Below are 15,227 nucleotides of genomic sequence, written 5' to 3' on the forward strand. Positions count from 1 at the left end.
TGTTTTGGACATGTGGAGTTTTGATATGTCTACAGGACATCCAATTTTAAATAGCCAAAAGGCATTTTCTGATGGAGACTGAACTCAGGAAAAAGACTAGAGTTGAATATATAGATCTGGGAATAATCAGCATAAAACAACTAATGAAGCCACCAAATAAGAAAGTATAGAGACAGAGGAGGGCCCAGAACAAAGCCTTGGAGTACACGCAGAGTTAGAGCGTATAATCAATATGGGGGGTAGAGGATAGAGAGGGAAAAGGGGGAGATCACTCTTCTAGAAAAGACAGGAGGAGATAGAATTTTAAAGTTAAAAGGGACCTCAGCAGATTATAGTTAAACCTATACCTGAAAAAGAATCACCACTACAACATATCTGACAACAATGGTCAGCTTTTGTCTGAAGGCCTTCAATAAGTAGGAACAACTAACTCCTACTCCACTTTTGGACAGCTCTAATTATTTAGAAATTTTTCTTTGTTAAATGCTAAACTAGCCCCTTGCAACTTCTACCCAAAGAAAGAGGGAAGAGTTCCATATGTATAAAAACAAATGCGGCAGCACTTTTTGCGGTAGAAAAAAAGCCAAATTAAACCAAGAGTGTGGACATAAATTAGGTAATGGCTGAACAAACTATGGAGGTCTATGAGTATATTGAAACATTATCATGCCAAAATTTTTTTTTTAAATCGTGGACCCCTATTAGTAATGAATCACAATAATGAATTGAAGGAATTCAGAGGAACATGGGAAGAATGGGCTACAACAAAAAAAGTATTGGATTTGGAGTTAGAGCTCCTGATCTTGAGTCTTTGCTGTGTTGATTACTTACTACCTGTTTAACTTTGGGCAAGTCATTTGACCTCTCTGGGACTCAGTTTACTCATCTGTAAAATGAGGAGGCTGGATTAGATGATATCTAAGTCTCTTCCAGCTCTAAATCTATGCTCCTATACATGATACTTGTATAAAATGATACAAAGTGAAATAAATACAGTCAAAACAAAAATACAAAGACTATACTAATGCTAACAAAAACAACACTAAAAAGTGCTGACTCAAATTAACTTCAATGACCAATTTTGGTCTTGGAGAAAGATGATGAAGATTCAATAAAACTAACTGTGGAACATATAATTGCCCTCTAGAAATCAAAATATCTGCTTAACCAGAATTCCTAACATTCTCTGATCATGTCAGGTAACAACTTATTATAGTTGGACATTGGTATAGAGATCTGTTGAGGGAAGTCTATCAATGCATACTGGCTGTTTTTCTGCAACTTATAATCTTAGAGGGTTGTGTGGAAGCGCTGAGAAGTTAAGTGACTTTACCAGCCAGTATGCCTCCAAAGTGAGACTTGAACATAGGTCTTCCTGACTTCAAGGTCAGTTTTTTATCTACTATACTATGCTGAACTCTTTATAGTACTGAGGTGTTAAACAGAAATGAAACCATATTAAAACAACAACAAGAATAAAAACCAGTTTAAGAAACTTTAAAATTAAAATAGATACTTACTTTACAACTTTTCCATATTTGGAAAATATCTGCAATAAAGACCATAAAGGGAGACAATTCATTCTAACAACATACATGTGTATGAATATGCCAATCACCACAAATTATAAACTGATGAAATTCTTTAGTGAAAGTCATAAAAAGTTCTACAATCCAGTTCTAAAATTTAGGCTTAAGACAAAGAAAGTAAGGCAAATGATTTTTTTTTACTGCTTATGAGTATGACACATCTTTCTAGTTTTATTAGTTGGGTTATTGAAAATATCTAGTGAGTATGTGGAAATATACTGGTGCCCGTCCAGCAAGGGGAATATACTGGTACCTCTATAAAGGCAATGACCCTAAACTCTTTTCTTTCACCACCCTAGAGTAGTGCTCTGTACACAGCAGGCACTAAAATGTTTGATAAACTGTCACCGGTATTGATGTTAATGTAAAACAATTCTACCTCCATTTATTAATGGAAAAAAAAAATACCAGTTTCAAAGCCTAGGAAGAAGTCACAAGTAGGTATGCAATGGTGTCAAACTCAAATAGAAACTGATCTATGCTGTCACATTTTGACTTAGTAAACCACAAATTAATATTATCTATATTGTATTATATTTTCATTTTATCAAGTGTTTCCCAATTATATTTTTATTTAAAAAATAAATTTATTTTACATGCACTTATAATTTGCTCCTCACAATGAACAAAATTTTTAAAAATTTCTTTTAAACCCTCCTCATTAACCTGTAAACAAATTTAACTAGTCCGGCAAAACAATTTTCCACATTCTAATTACATTTTAATCTGGTTTGGTGACACGTCTGGTGCAGACAACGTTTTGTTATTTTAGAAAAAACAAACAAACCCACTGCAGGTTGGGCTCCTAAATTAGTAGAGGAGATGGGAGAAAATTACAGAATACAAGGTATCCATTCCTAGGTCATACAGCATAATTAATTAGTAGTACCTATAGGTACTGTGTAACAGAAATAAACTTGTCTGAGACATCTCCCTGATGCCCTAGTTTTGAAGAATAGTCACTGTTTAATATTTGCAGATTTTCTCATATGTGTAAACACACACATTATAGATTTGATAGATTTTCATTTAAGTAGTAAATAAGCAATTCTGCCAGGGTACATGCTGTTCATTTAGGACCCCAATATAGTTCATATGGACTTCAGTAAAGGTATTTATAAATATATTTCCTTACCCTGTATAAGTCATTGTTCGTCAGAGAAAAAGGCAAGTTGGATACATATACAGTGCTTTTACTTGGTGCTAATCCACCACTCATTTCTGTGTCAAGAAGGGGAAAAAAGATATAATCAGTAAACAGTTACAAATTACCAAGATTAAAAAGTAAACATTTGCTATACTTAATGTATTATGCTAATCCAGTGGTCTCTAAACTTTTTGGATCACTCCTTTGTATTAGTAAAAAATTTTAAAGCATGTACCACCAATATATATATATTTACTTATTTATACATTATAAAGTTGTACACCTGTATAAATAATTATATGTATTATAAAACAGAAAAAAGACAATTAAGAAGTATTTATATAAAGATCAAATAATTTCTTATTCAAGAGTAAATAGGGAACCACTAGAGTTTACTGAATAGAGGAATGACATGGTCAGACCCATCTTTAGGAAAACCACTTTGGCAGCTATATGAAGGATGGACTAGAACGGAGAGACAGACACTTGAAGCAGAGAAAGCAATTAGTAGTCTATCACAATGGTTCAGGGGAAAGACCATAAGGACCTGAACTAGGGTGGTAGCTATGAAGAAAAAGGGGACAGATGTGAGAAAAATTGTAAAAGTAGAAGTGATAACATTTGGAGGCAAAGAATGAAAAGCTGAGGATGACACCAAGGTGTCCTACCTAGGTGAATGGAAGATGAAAATAAGGAAGCAGGGAAAGATAATGTAATGAGATTTAATCTCAACCTATCCATACCAGTAGATTTTCTGATGTCTAAAAACTTGAGTGTTGGCTGAATCCTCTTACACAGTCACCAAATGTTTTTCTCCTGGATGGCCTTACTTAATGATTGTTCAGAGCTATTCTCTGAAGTCTTTGCCACACTAATTAATTACGTTTTTAGGGATTCTCTCTTATCAACTTAACATATCCCAAACCAAATTCGTTATCTTTCCCCTCAAACCTATCCCTTCCCAAATTTCTCCATTACTGTTAAGGGCATCCTCCCAATCACTCAGGCTTGCAGCGTAGGTGTCATCTGCAACCCCTTACAGTCACCCTAAAAAATCTAATCTGTTGCCAAGGCCTGCCAATTTTACCTTTGTGACATCTTACATACAACCCCTTCTCTGTCCTTTCACACTACTACTACTTTGGTGCAGGCCCTTATCACCTTATATATACACTATTGCAACAGACTAATAATAGGTCTCCCTGCTTCAATTCTCTCTCTGCTTGGCTATCAAATTAATCTTCTTAAAGCACAGATCTAATCTTCCCTCCCTCACCTTCAGTACTCCAGTGCTCCTCTGTCATTCAAAGCCCTTCATGACCTGGCTGGCTCCCTCCTGTCTTTCCAATCTTCTTACTCCTCCAGCAGGCTCCTCACCTCCTCCAGCCAACCCCCCCCCTCCAGACTCTATGGTACAGCAATACTAACTTCCTTGCTGTTCCTCTCACAACATACTCCATCTCTAGACTCCTCTCTAGCAAGAGGTGGGAAAATGGAAATGGATTGAAAGGTAGGTAGGGTGATAGAGCAGCCAGCAGATGCTTGGGTAGGCTTGGGTTTTCTGATGGATACTAGATGGGATGTGAAACATGCTCTAGGGGTAACTGGACATTATGGGTTAGTTAAATTTGTTTTCACCTCCTCACTAACCTAGACAGCGAAGTCCCAGAGTAGAATTCCAAAGCTGAGTAGATCAACTCCCTCAGTGAACTGAGGCACAATCTCTTGAGGTCCAGTCTGGAGGGTACTATTCCAGGTGGAGAAAAGGGAAGCAGATGGCAAGATACCCAGGTTGGACTGGATTTCCTGGGTGAATTACTGGCTGGGATGTGGTTCATGGTCTGGGGTCACCTTCATATCCACAGAAGATTGAATGTTGGCTATATACTTTTCAACATTAGAATGAAGTAATTTGTAGTCCTGCTATGAGTTTAATGTTACTTCCCCTTCAGTCTGGGGCTCCGGGTATTTGAAAAGGGCCAATGCTTTTCAATTTAGGTGTGGGCTCCTATGGACTTAGAATGAAGAACAAATTGTTATGTTCCTATAGAGAAAGACATCTTGGCGGGGAGAGAAGGGAGTGTTCTTACTGAGTACTTGTGTCCACTTCAGACTGAGTTCCCAACAAGGACTGGGGAAAATATGATTTTTGAAAGGTTCCAGTTATGTTTTGTATTTAGGATACCTGAAGCCAGGTTCATCACAAAGTAGTTATAAAGTACTTGATAACTGGCAGCAAAAGGAGAAAAGTGGAATAGCAAGCACTAATAGCAAAAGGTTTGAATAACAGATTCGTTGAAGATAGGGGAGCCTAATCTTGTTTTTATGAAGTCTCTTGTCCCACCTTGATACCTGAATAAAATGAAGTCTTGTTGAAGTTTTCCCATAGTTCATTACATTCTCAGGTTACTTTTTATTTTCAGCACAATGTCACTGTTGTTGGATGACAGATGACTTGTGACTGAAAACCTTCTCTACGTGTTACAGTCACAGGATTTCTTTACAGTATGAGTTACCTGATGTTAATTAAAGTACTTGTCCAGGTCAAAGGCTTTCCTACATTGACAGCAAAAGATTTCTCTTTAATATTTTTCTGATGTTGAATCAAATAAGGCTTTCTCCCATTTATAACATTCATAGGGTCTTCATTTTGTGTGATTCAACTGATGTCTCTCCTAAGGCTAATTAATGCTAAATCTGAAGGATTTTTCCACATTAATTAAATTTATAGTGGCTTCCTCTATATGAAGTCTTTGCAGTTGAGTAAGATTTGAACAGTTAAAGGCTTTCCCACATTCATAATATACATAGGGTTTCTCTTCAGTATACTTTTGTGTATAACATGGGAAGAAGAATCAAAGAAGGCATTTCTACTACTCTATTACGTGGATAGGGTTTTTCTCCCGTGTATGGAATCTGAAGTCTTCTGGTGACCACATCTTCTAATGAAATATATGATGTTTTATACAGGGGAATTAAAGTAAAGATATGAGGTCAAAAAGAGTAGTTGCTTTATCTTCTTTCTAAAACCAAAAGAGAATTTATTATCCCAGTAGCAAATAATTAAGATTTCTTTTATTCTGATTTATTGCTGGTGAAATAATAGGAAATAGTTCAGTTCAGATTTCTTACACAACTCTTCAACAAAGATAGAGGAAGCGTACCACACCAAATGGTGATCAGGAAATTTAAGGAGATTGGGTAACTTTTTGGAGCCTAGGATTATATAGGAAGGTGGCCAGAGGTCCCTTTGGGCACTGGAGAGGGGAGGGTCTAGCCAGGAAAGCCTGCACAGCTTTCCAGCCTTGATGGAGCCTGAAGCGGGGTATCCAGTACAGGAAGATCAGTCTAGGAATAAGCCAGCAGCTAAGTTTATTTGAGTCAAAATCAAGAGTGTGTGGACCAGGGTTGGGGCCTATTGGAACCCCAGACCAGAAGTTGTGTGAGGTAGTGAGAGAATAAAGTGTGAAGGCTTCACAGGGAATACGTATGTATATGTATTTATACCTAAAATGTTTGAGAATCAATATTTAGAAGAAAGGGAAATGGGATAAATTTGAGTCTGTGGGAATCTGATTATTTAGCCTTTAGGAATGTTTTTATCCCCCTTCTTCTTTAGATTTATAGATGTCACCTCAGCTGTGAATGGAATACAAGATTGTGAAACTTCCCTATGAATAACTCAGGCAAGGCAATATTCAAATAGAGACAGTACAAATTTAGTTAGGATGTGAACCTCACCAGGCCTAAGTTTCATTTTCCTGTAAATCATATGATTTCGGGGAACCCAGATGATATTCCCCCTCCCCCTCCCCTAGCCTACTTACAAATGGCCATCTTAGCATTAGTTTCCCTATAAGGTAATTCTGTAGTTTCTGTGCCTGTATTGGGTAAAAACTTATTCCTTGTTAGATTGTGAGGCCACTCGTCTCTGCAAATGGGGATGGGGGTCCAGCCTCTGGGGTGGGATTTCTTAGAATTGTTTGTACAAGGGTATATAGCTCCCTACTTGTCTTCTCCCCCTCGCCTCTCGTCATTGCTATCTCTGCCCTGGTAGTGAGAGATGCCCAATTCTCACAAGATTTGGTTAAATAAAGCTTCTGTTTTTTTTTCTGCCTTGAGAAACTGAGATACCTGGTTTTTTTTTTTTACCTGAGTCAGTGGTCTTTTGACCCACACAAGGTGATCCCACAGCTGTGCTGCTGTAGTTGTGTATCAAGGCACTGAGCAAGGGCTGCAGCTGTCTGACCTCAGGGCACCTTCTAGCTTGTACATTAGAAATGGGGTCCACAGCTGTGTACCGGACCAGGGAACTTGTACTAGGGGCAAGCCTTCAGGTCTATTGCTCTGATCTGGTGGAGCTTTCTAGTCAACTGGGTGAGGCCCAGTATTAGCTACTGCGGCAGTGATTAAAGTTAAACCTACAATTGTGTTGCATAGACCTAGAACCAAGTCAGCAATCTGAAAAGCTCAGAACAGGAAGGCCACAATCAGATAGATCATACCTCAGATTAGATTGCTTAGGGAAGCAGTCTGACTCTGGACCAAATCATCCAACTGAAACTGCTCTCTTTAAAGTTAAAAAACAATCTCTTAAATGCTCAATCTAAGGGCATTTTTTCAATCCTCATCTTTCTTGACCTCTCTATAGCCTTTGCACTACCACCCTCTTCTTCCTAATACCATCTTTTCTCTAGGTTTCATGATAGTATTCCTTCCTGATTCTCTTGTTATCTATCTGACCATTCTCAGTCTCCTTTGTTTAGTCATTGCTGTCCCCCCAAAGGCTCAGTCCTGGCTTCTCCCATACTATTTTGCTTGGTGATCTCATTACTTCTATGGATTCAATTATCATTGCTATGCTGATGATTCTCACACATATTCATCTAGCCCTAAACTTGTGACCTCCAGTTTCACATACCTTACTGCTTATCGGACATTTCAAACTAGATTATCTCGTAGACATTTTAAATTCAATATGTCAATGACTGAACTCATTATCTTTTCCCTAAAACTCACCCCTCTTTCTAATTTATCTACTACTATTGGGAGTACAACCATCAGTCCCACATTCCAGATGTCCTCCTCAACTCCTCACTTTCTAACTTCCCAATATCTAAGCTGCTGCCAAGTCCTATCAAGTCTATCTTTGTTACATCTCTTGTAGGTAACCCCTTCTCTGATACTCCTAACATCTTGTGCAGGCCCACATCACCTTATGCCTAGACCAGAGATGGGAAATCTGTGGCCTCAAGGCCACACGTGGCCCTCTAAGTCTTCAAGTGCAGCCCTTTGATTGAATCCAAACTTCATAGAACAAATCTGCTTGATAAATGGATTTGTTCTGCAAAACTTGGACTCTGTCAAAAGGCCACACCTAAGGACCGAAAAGGCCACATGTGGCCTTAGGGCCACAAGTTCCCCACTCCTGGCCTAGATACTGCAACAGCCTCTGGTTGGTGTCCCTGTCTCAAGTCTCTCCCCATTCCAGTCCATCCTCTACTCAGTTATCGGTTATCTTCATAAAGGTTCCTATCTTTCACATTTTTTTTCTGATCCATTCAATAAATCCCAGTGGCTCTCTATATCATTTCCAGAGTCAAATTTAAAATCTTGTTTGGTTCTTAAAACTCTTCATAATCTTCCCTCTTCTTCTCACACCTTTCCAGTCTTCTTGCATATTATTCCTCTCCACATATTCTATAATCCAAAAAGGATCAAACTCCTTGCAGTTTCTTTCACAAGATACTCTACCTCTGGATTCTGGGCATTTTCACTGGCTGTCCCCCATGCATGGAATGTTCTCCCTCATGAGTTCTTGAAATATGTTATCTAGACTTTTTTTTAATAGTCCAGTGATTCTTAAGATATCTCTCCTTAATCTGTTTTCTAGATCCATTGTTTTTGATATGAAGAGCTCATTCTTCCAATGTTCTATACCAGGAAACCTAGCATTACTGATCATAGTCAAGAGCTTGAGAGCTGAGTCTGATCTTGGTTCCTCTGAGAGGAACCATACCTTACCAGTGCTAGCCTGGGCATGAGACTTCTGCTCTGGGTATCCCTAAACTTGGGGTTCCAGGTGCTGGTCTGTGCTACTGGCTCCATGGAAGACTCTGTGCTGCTGGCCTGAGTCCATGATCACCTGGATCATGTAATTAGAAAAAATTATATCCTTGCACCAAGCTGGGTGCAGGGCTGGTACATTCCTGGGCCAGACTCAGAGCTCTGGTCACTGAGACCACGTTCTTTCTTTGGGAGACTCTGTATTGCTGGCTTAGTCTGGAGTCTGAGGCACTAAGTTTGTGATCCCAGCCTAAAGCTGTTCCATAGTTTTTTTTTTTAAATAATGTTTTTCCCCCCAATTACATGTAAAAACATTTTTTTAATATTGGTCTTAAAAATTTTTGAGTTCCAAATTCTCTCCCTCCTTTCCATCTCTCCCCCTTCCTGTGGTGTTAATGTGATTAAAGATCTTCCCCACCCATTCAATAGGGCCTTTACTTACACCCTTTACTTACTACATTCAAAGCCCCAGGCCCACACCCTTTTGCTAATTAGGTCACAAGAGGTGTGAAGCCCTCAGGGCCCTAAGGAGAGGTGCTAAGACTAGAGCCAATTGTATGTGCACTGAGTTCTAGCCAATCAGATGTGCATGAATCCAGCCAATCAGAGACCAGCTAGAAGTGTATATAAAGAGAGCCCAGAGAAGGATAACTGAGAAGCAGATATTAAGGAGACATAGAGGCAGCAGACATCAGGAGGGCTTTGAAGAGCAGACATTGAGAGAGCCAGTGTCAAGAGAGACTGCAGAGCCAAGAGTGGAGACCAGAGAGTTTTGGGGATCAAAGAGCTGAGAATCTACAGCATCAAGAGATTGGAGAATTCAGGAGACTGTAAGGACTGTGAGAACTGCAAGGCTTTCAGAACTACGGGAGAGGACGAAGGCAAGCAGACAGTTAAGATTCACAAGTGATTGTTTACGGGAAGGCCCTAGCACGGGGGAAGGTTAAAGAATGACTTGGTTCCTTGCTATAATACTGTGTTATAATTATAACTACATTGCTACATTGCGGTGGGCTTGTTGGTTTTGGAATATAATTACTGCTATATTGAACTGGAGTTATTGGTCTGGGATTTGATATTCTGGTGTCTAAATAAATGTTATACTTCCTCTGCCTTCTACCTAGAGAATTTTTCATACTTTGCAATTCTGCACCATACAGGCACGTTCATGGTCATCCTCAAGGTCATGAATATTTCCTTACTGATACACTTCCCTAAGATGGAAAGCAATTTAATATAGGTTACACATGTGCAACTGTGCAAAAACTATTTCCATATTAGTCATGTTGTGAATGAAAACACAGACCAAAAAAAAAAAAACCCAAAACTTGGGAAAGATGAAGTAAAAAGCAATATGCTTTGATCTGGATCCATACTCCATCAATTCTTTCTCTATTGTCAATAGTATTTTTCATCTTAAGTCCTTCACAACTGTTTTCAATCTCTGTATTGCTGACAATAGTTCACCACCATATAATGCTGCTGTTACTGTACATAGTGTTCTGATTCTATTCACTTCACTCTTCATCAGTTCAGGTAAGTTTTCCAAGTTTTTTGAAAGCATTCTCCTCACCTCTTATAGCATAACAGTATTTTATTATAATCATATACCACAACTTGTTCAACCATACCCTCAACTTCTAATTCTTTGTCACCACAAAAAGAGTTGCTATAAATATTTTTGTACTTACAGGTCCTTTTCTATTTAAAAAAAAAAAAAAAAAACCTCTTTGGTATACAGACCTAGTAGTGCTATTGCTAGGTCAAAGGGTATGCAGTTTTATAGCCCTTTGGTCACAGTCCCAAATTACTTTCCAGAATGGTTGGATCAGTTCACAACTCCACCAACAGTGCATTAGTGTTCTAATTTTTCCACACTCTCTACAACATTCTTTATTTTCCTCTTCTGTCATATTAGCTAATCTGATAGAGAAATTAATATTATACTATTGTATCAAATTAATTTATGATTCACTCTTTTCCTTTTATTTCTCTTAAAACCCAACTCCTGAAAAAGTCCGTCTCTGAAGGGCATGGCTGAGAGAGGGGATTTGCTCCTAGACCAAAAGGAATGTGCTTTTTAGTTGGACAGGACCCCACCCAACTGGGAGACCCAATTTCTGTTTAGAGTATAAACAGAATCCAGTCCGGGCAAGCATTTGCTGGAGGAAGAGGCTCCAGTCCTTGGTCCCCTCCATTAGATTCTAGGGCAATTCACTCATGAAAGAGAAAATTAGGTGGAGAGGTCCAGATAGAGATGGCTTCCCTTGCCTATACACCTGGAGGCTGTTGAGTCTCATGATTAAGCCACATTCTCAGCAGGAGGAACTAAAACTTTTAGTTCACCTCCTCATTAAAAATGTCCACCAATCAGCGTTGATTTCCATTTGTCAGGAGAGTTCCCTTTCAGAAGGAATTTAAGATGTTTTAAGATTTATCTTGCAATCTTTGGTTACTGAGAAAAACCAGCCTAGCGTAATTAATAAACTGATTATTAATGACCCAGAAATAGTTTCCTGGGGTTTTCATTAGTCTCAATAGGCACAAGGTGTTACCTCAGAGTTGTTTTAATTTGTATTTCTCTAATAAATAGTGATTTAGAGCATTTTATATGAGTATAGACAGCTTTGATTTCTTCCTCTAAAAACTGCCTGTTTATCTTTTGACCATTTATCAGCTGGAGAATGACTAGTATTCTTATGCATTTGACTCAGTTCTCTATACATCTGAGAAACGCCTTTATCAGAGTAACTTGATATAAAAAAAATTCCCCCTAGTTTTCCTCTTTCCTTCTATTCTTGGTGACATTGGTTTTGTTTGTGCAAATTTTAAAAAAATTAATCAAAATTTTACATTTTCCATCCTGTAATTCTCTCTGTCTTGCTTGGTCATAAATTCTTCCTCTACACATAGATCTGACAGGTTAACTATTCCATACTCCCCTGATTTGCTTATGGTATCACTCATCATGTACCCATTTTGATCTTATCTTGGTATACACTTTAAGATGTTGGTCTATACATAGTTTCTGCCAAACTACTTTCCAGTTTTCCATGTAGTTGTTGTCAAATAGTGAGTTCTTGTCTCAAAAGCTGGGATCCTTGCATTTTTCAAACACTGTTACTATGGCCATTACCTATTGTGTATTGTTTACCCAAGCTGTTCCACTGATCTACCACTCTTAGCCAGTAACAGACTGTATGCGTAGGCCACCTAACTTCACTTTTAATTTTTTTCATTAATTTTCTTGCTATTCATGACTTCCAATTCTTCTGGATTAATTTCATTATTTTTTTCTAGCTTTATAAAATAATTTTTGGTAGTTTGGTATGGCAACTGAATAAATTAATTTAGTACAATTTTTATTTTATATTAGCTCAGCTTATCTATGAGCAAATAATATTTTTCAATTGCTCAGATCTGACTTTATTTGTGTGAACAGTGTTTTGTAATTGTGTTCATATAATTCCTGGCTTTGTCTTGGCAGGGAGAGACTTCCAAGTATTTTATACTGTCTACAGTTATTTCAAATGGAGTTTGTCTCTCTATCTCTTGTTGCTGGACTTTGTTGATCCTGATGATTTATGAGGGTTTATTTTTTATCCTGCAACTTCGCGAAACTTGCTAATTATTTCAGCTAGTTGGTTCTCTAGGATTCTCATCATATTATTTACAAAGAGTGATAGTTTTGCTTCGTCATTGCCTATTCTAATTCCTTCAATTTCTTTTTCTTCTCTTATTGCTATAGCTAATATTTCTAGTATGATATCGAATACTAATGGTGCTACTGGGCATTGTTTCATAGTTCTCACCCTGGACACTTGCTTGTAGGTTGAATTTATGAGTTTGGGTGGCAAATATGACCACAGTAGTTTCTCCTTGATTTCTCCATCACTAGATAGTCTGGCATTCTAATTAGATTGTTGTAGCAGCTGTGGGGTAACTGGGCTATACTGCTTCCTCCTCATCTGCCGTCTTGGCTTGGTCTCCTCTTACGTGCATTAAAAAAAATGCTTCAGTGGCTCTCATTTTTTTTTTGGCAGCAGTACTGGTAAGGATCCCTTCCTCTACCTGTTCTTGCAATTAAAACCTCAAAGGAGGGAAAACACCTTTGTGGTGGTCGTTGTCTTTCGTTGAAGAGGACCAAAATGACATCACTATGTTTCAATCAAGATTCAATGTGTCTGACTGTGGTTGATCAGGCCAATAAGAGCTCGGAATGCTGTACCACAGGTCGAGCACAAATAGTCCATGTGAACATTTGGGGTGGATACTCCAAACTTGCACATGCTGTGTTTCCTTTGAGCTGTTTCAAATTCTGCTTTGTTCATAGAGCACACTTTCGCTGATGTGGGCACACTGAATAGTCCTGTGCCAATGTCTCCCATGTCACACAATCAATTCCAAAGTTCTTGAGAGAGACCTTGAGAATGTCCTTGTATTGCTTCTTCTGACTATCATGTGAATGCTAGCCCTTTGCAAGTTCTCCATAAAATAGTCTTTTTGGCAAGCATGCATTTGGCATCTGGACAATGTGGCCAGGCCATCGGATTTGTGCTCTGTGAAGCAGAGTTTGAAATCTTGGCAGTTTAGTTTGAGTAAGGACCTGAGTGTCTGTTACCTTAACCATTCCAGATGATCTTCAGAAGGTACATAATGAGACATATTTTCACAGCCACTCTGGGGACTTGTTTGTATTTTTAATGTTAATTTTATATTTAATGGAGATAAAGTCTGTTCCAGTAAGGAGGTAATGCTTTGATGTCCATTATTATCATGATTATTTTAAATAATGCTAGAAATGCTAGCTAGGGAGCAGAGTGGAGAGAGAGCCAAGCATGAAGTCAGGAAGACTCATCTTCCTGAGTTCAAATCTGGCCTCAGACACTTATTAGCTGTGTGACTCTGGGCAAGTCACTTAAACCCCGTATGTGCCTCAGTTTCCTCATTTATAAAATGAGCTGGAGAAGAAAATGGAAAACCATTCTAGAATATTTGTCAAGAAAGTCCCAAATAGGATCAAAAAGAGTTAGACACAACTGAAAATGACTGAAAAAGCTAGAAAGGCTAGCTATAGCAATAAGACAAATGTTTATTTTACTTTCAATTTGGGGGATGGGGTGGGAGGGTAGAAAGGAGAATGAAAAAAATGAACAAATAAAAGAGAAGCTTTGAAGAATTTTTAAAAAATACACAGAAGACAGAAGCAGGATAATTAGGAAACACAAGTAAGCATACACACAGATTACAAGAACATGTTGACTTTGTTGTATACAATATGGAGAAGCTGTACCTGTTGCAGACTTGAGTTTACATGTACACCTATTTTGTTTTGCATTATATATGGAAATGCTCATCTTATTTGGTGTTTGTTAAAGTTCAAGAAAAAAAAAAGTCACCTCTCCTTATCTCTTACATATTGTACATTTCAGTAAAACTTGGATTATTCTCTCTCTCTTATTTTTATCCTATCTCTACCGCCTCTACACTTTCACTCATACCATAAACCATGCCTGGAACAGACTTCTAATCTCTGTCTTTGATGCCCAACTCACACTTCATATGCACTGTCTTCTTTAATAACCTTGTTGTGTTTGTCCTTTGTTTTCGAAGAGGACCATGGTGTCAGGGAAATGATGACATGACTTGCAGATGACTATGATTGGAGTGAGGGAGGGCTGTGCAAGGTCACCAGCCTCACTTTATCCTCCAGAGCCATCTGGATCCAGGGACCAGATATTATCCAGATGATCAGAGATGACCCAGGATGCAATGGGAGACCCTGGCCCTTTTAGGCTAAGGCCTTTTCATATACTCACTTAGAGTGAGGTAATGCCCATTCAGTGAATAGGTCTCCTTAAGAAGTGAGTCAAGGTAGCAAAGTTGCAGGATATAAAATAAACCCACATAAATCCTCAGCATTCCTATACATTACTAACAAAGCCCAACAGCAAGAGAAGAAAGAGAAATTCCATTTAAAGTTACTGTAGACACTGTAAAATATTTGGGAGTCTACCTGCCAAGACAAATACAAGGCCTATATGAACATAATTATGAAACACTTTTCACACAAATAAAGTCAGATCTAAATAAATGGAAAAATATCATTTGTTCGTGGTTAGGCCGAGCTAATATAAAAAACCCCAACAATTTTACCTAAGTTAATTTACTTATTCAGTGCCATACCAATTGAATTACCAACAAATTATTTTTATAGAGCTGGATAAAATGATAACAAAATTCAAGAGGTCCAGAACATCTAGGGAATTAATGAAAAGAAATGCTAAGGAAGGTGGCCTAGCCATACCAGATATTAAACTGTACTATAAAGCAGCAGTCATCAAAACTACTTGGTACTGGCTAAGAAGCAGAATGGTGGATCAGTGCGATAGGTTAGGTACAGAAGATGCAGCAGTCAACGACTA

At 38.2% G+C, this 15,227-nt stretch overlaps 1 protein-coding gene across 3 annotated transcripts in view; it reads right to left on the reverse strand.

The window, feature by feature from the left end:
- Positions 1–15,227, reverse strand: part of ZCRB1 (zinc finger CCHC-type and RNA binding motif containing 1) — a 43,183-nt gene that overhangs the window by 16,867 nt on the left and 11,089 nt on the right. Inside the window, exons 2-3 of one of the 3 annotated variants that reach the window (XM_036758925.1) lie at positions 2,725–2,810; positions 1,521–1,549 (exon numbers count right to left, since the gene is read on the reverse strand). In XM_036758925.1, coding sequence (XP_036614820.1) covers positions 1,521–1,549; positions 2,725–2,808 — 113 coding nt within the window. In that variant the 5' untranslated portion in view covers positions 2,809–2,810. Of the gene's footprint in view, positions 1–1,520; positions 1,550–2,724; positions 2,811–15,227 lie in introns of those variants that run through there. The other 2 variants (XM_036758927.1, XM_036758926.1) reach the window with 2 other exon arrangements.

Source organism: Trichosurus vulpecula, chromosome 5, assembly GCF_011100635.1.
Source record: "Trichosurus vulpecula isolate mTriVul1 chromosome 5, mTriVul1.pri, whole genome shotgun sequence".
In the NCBI taxonomy this organism is placed as follows: domain Eukaryota; kingdom Metazoa; phylum Chordata; class Mammalia; order Diprotodontia; family Phalangeridae; genus Trichosurus; species Trichosurus vulpecula.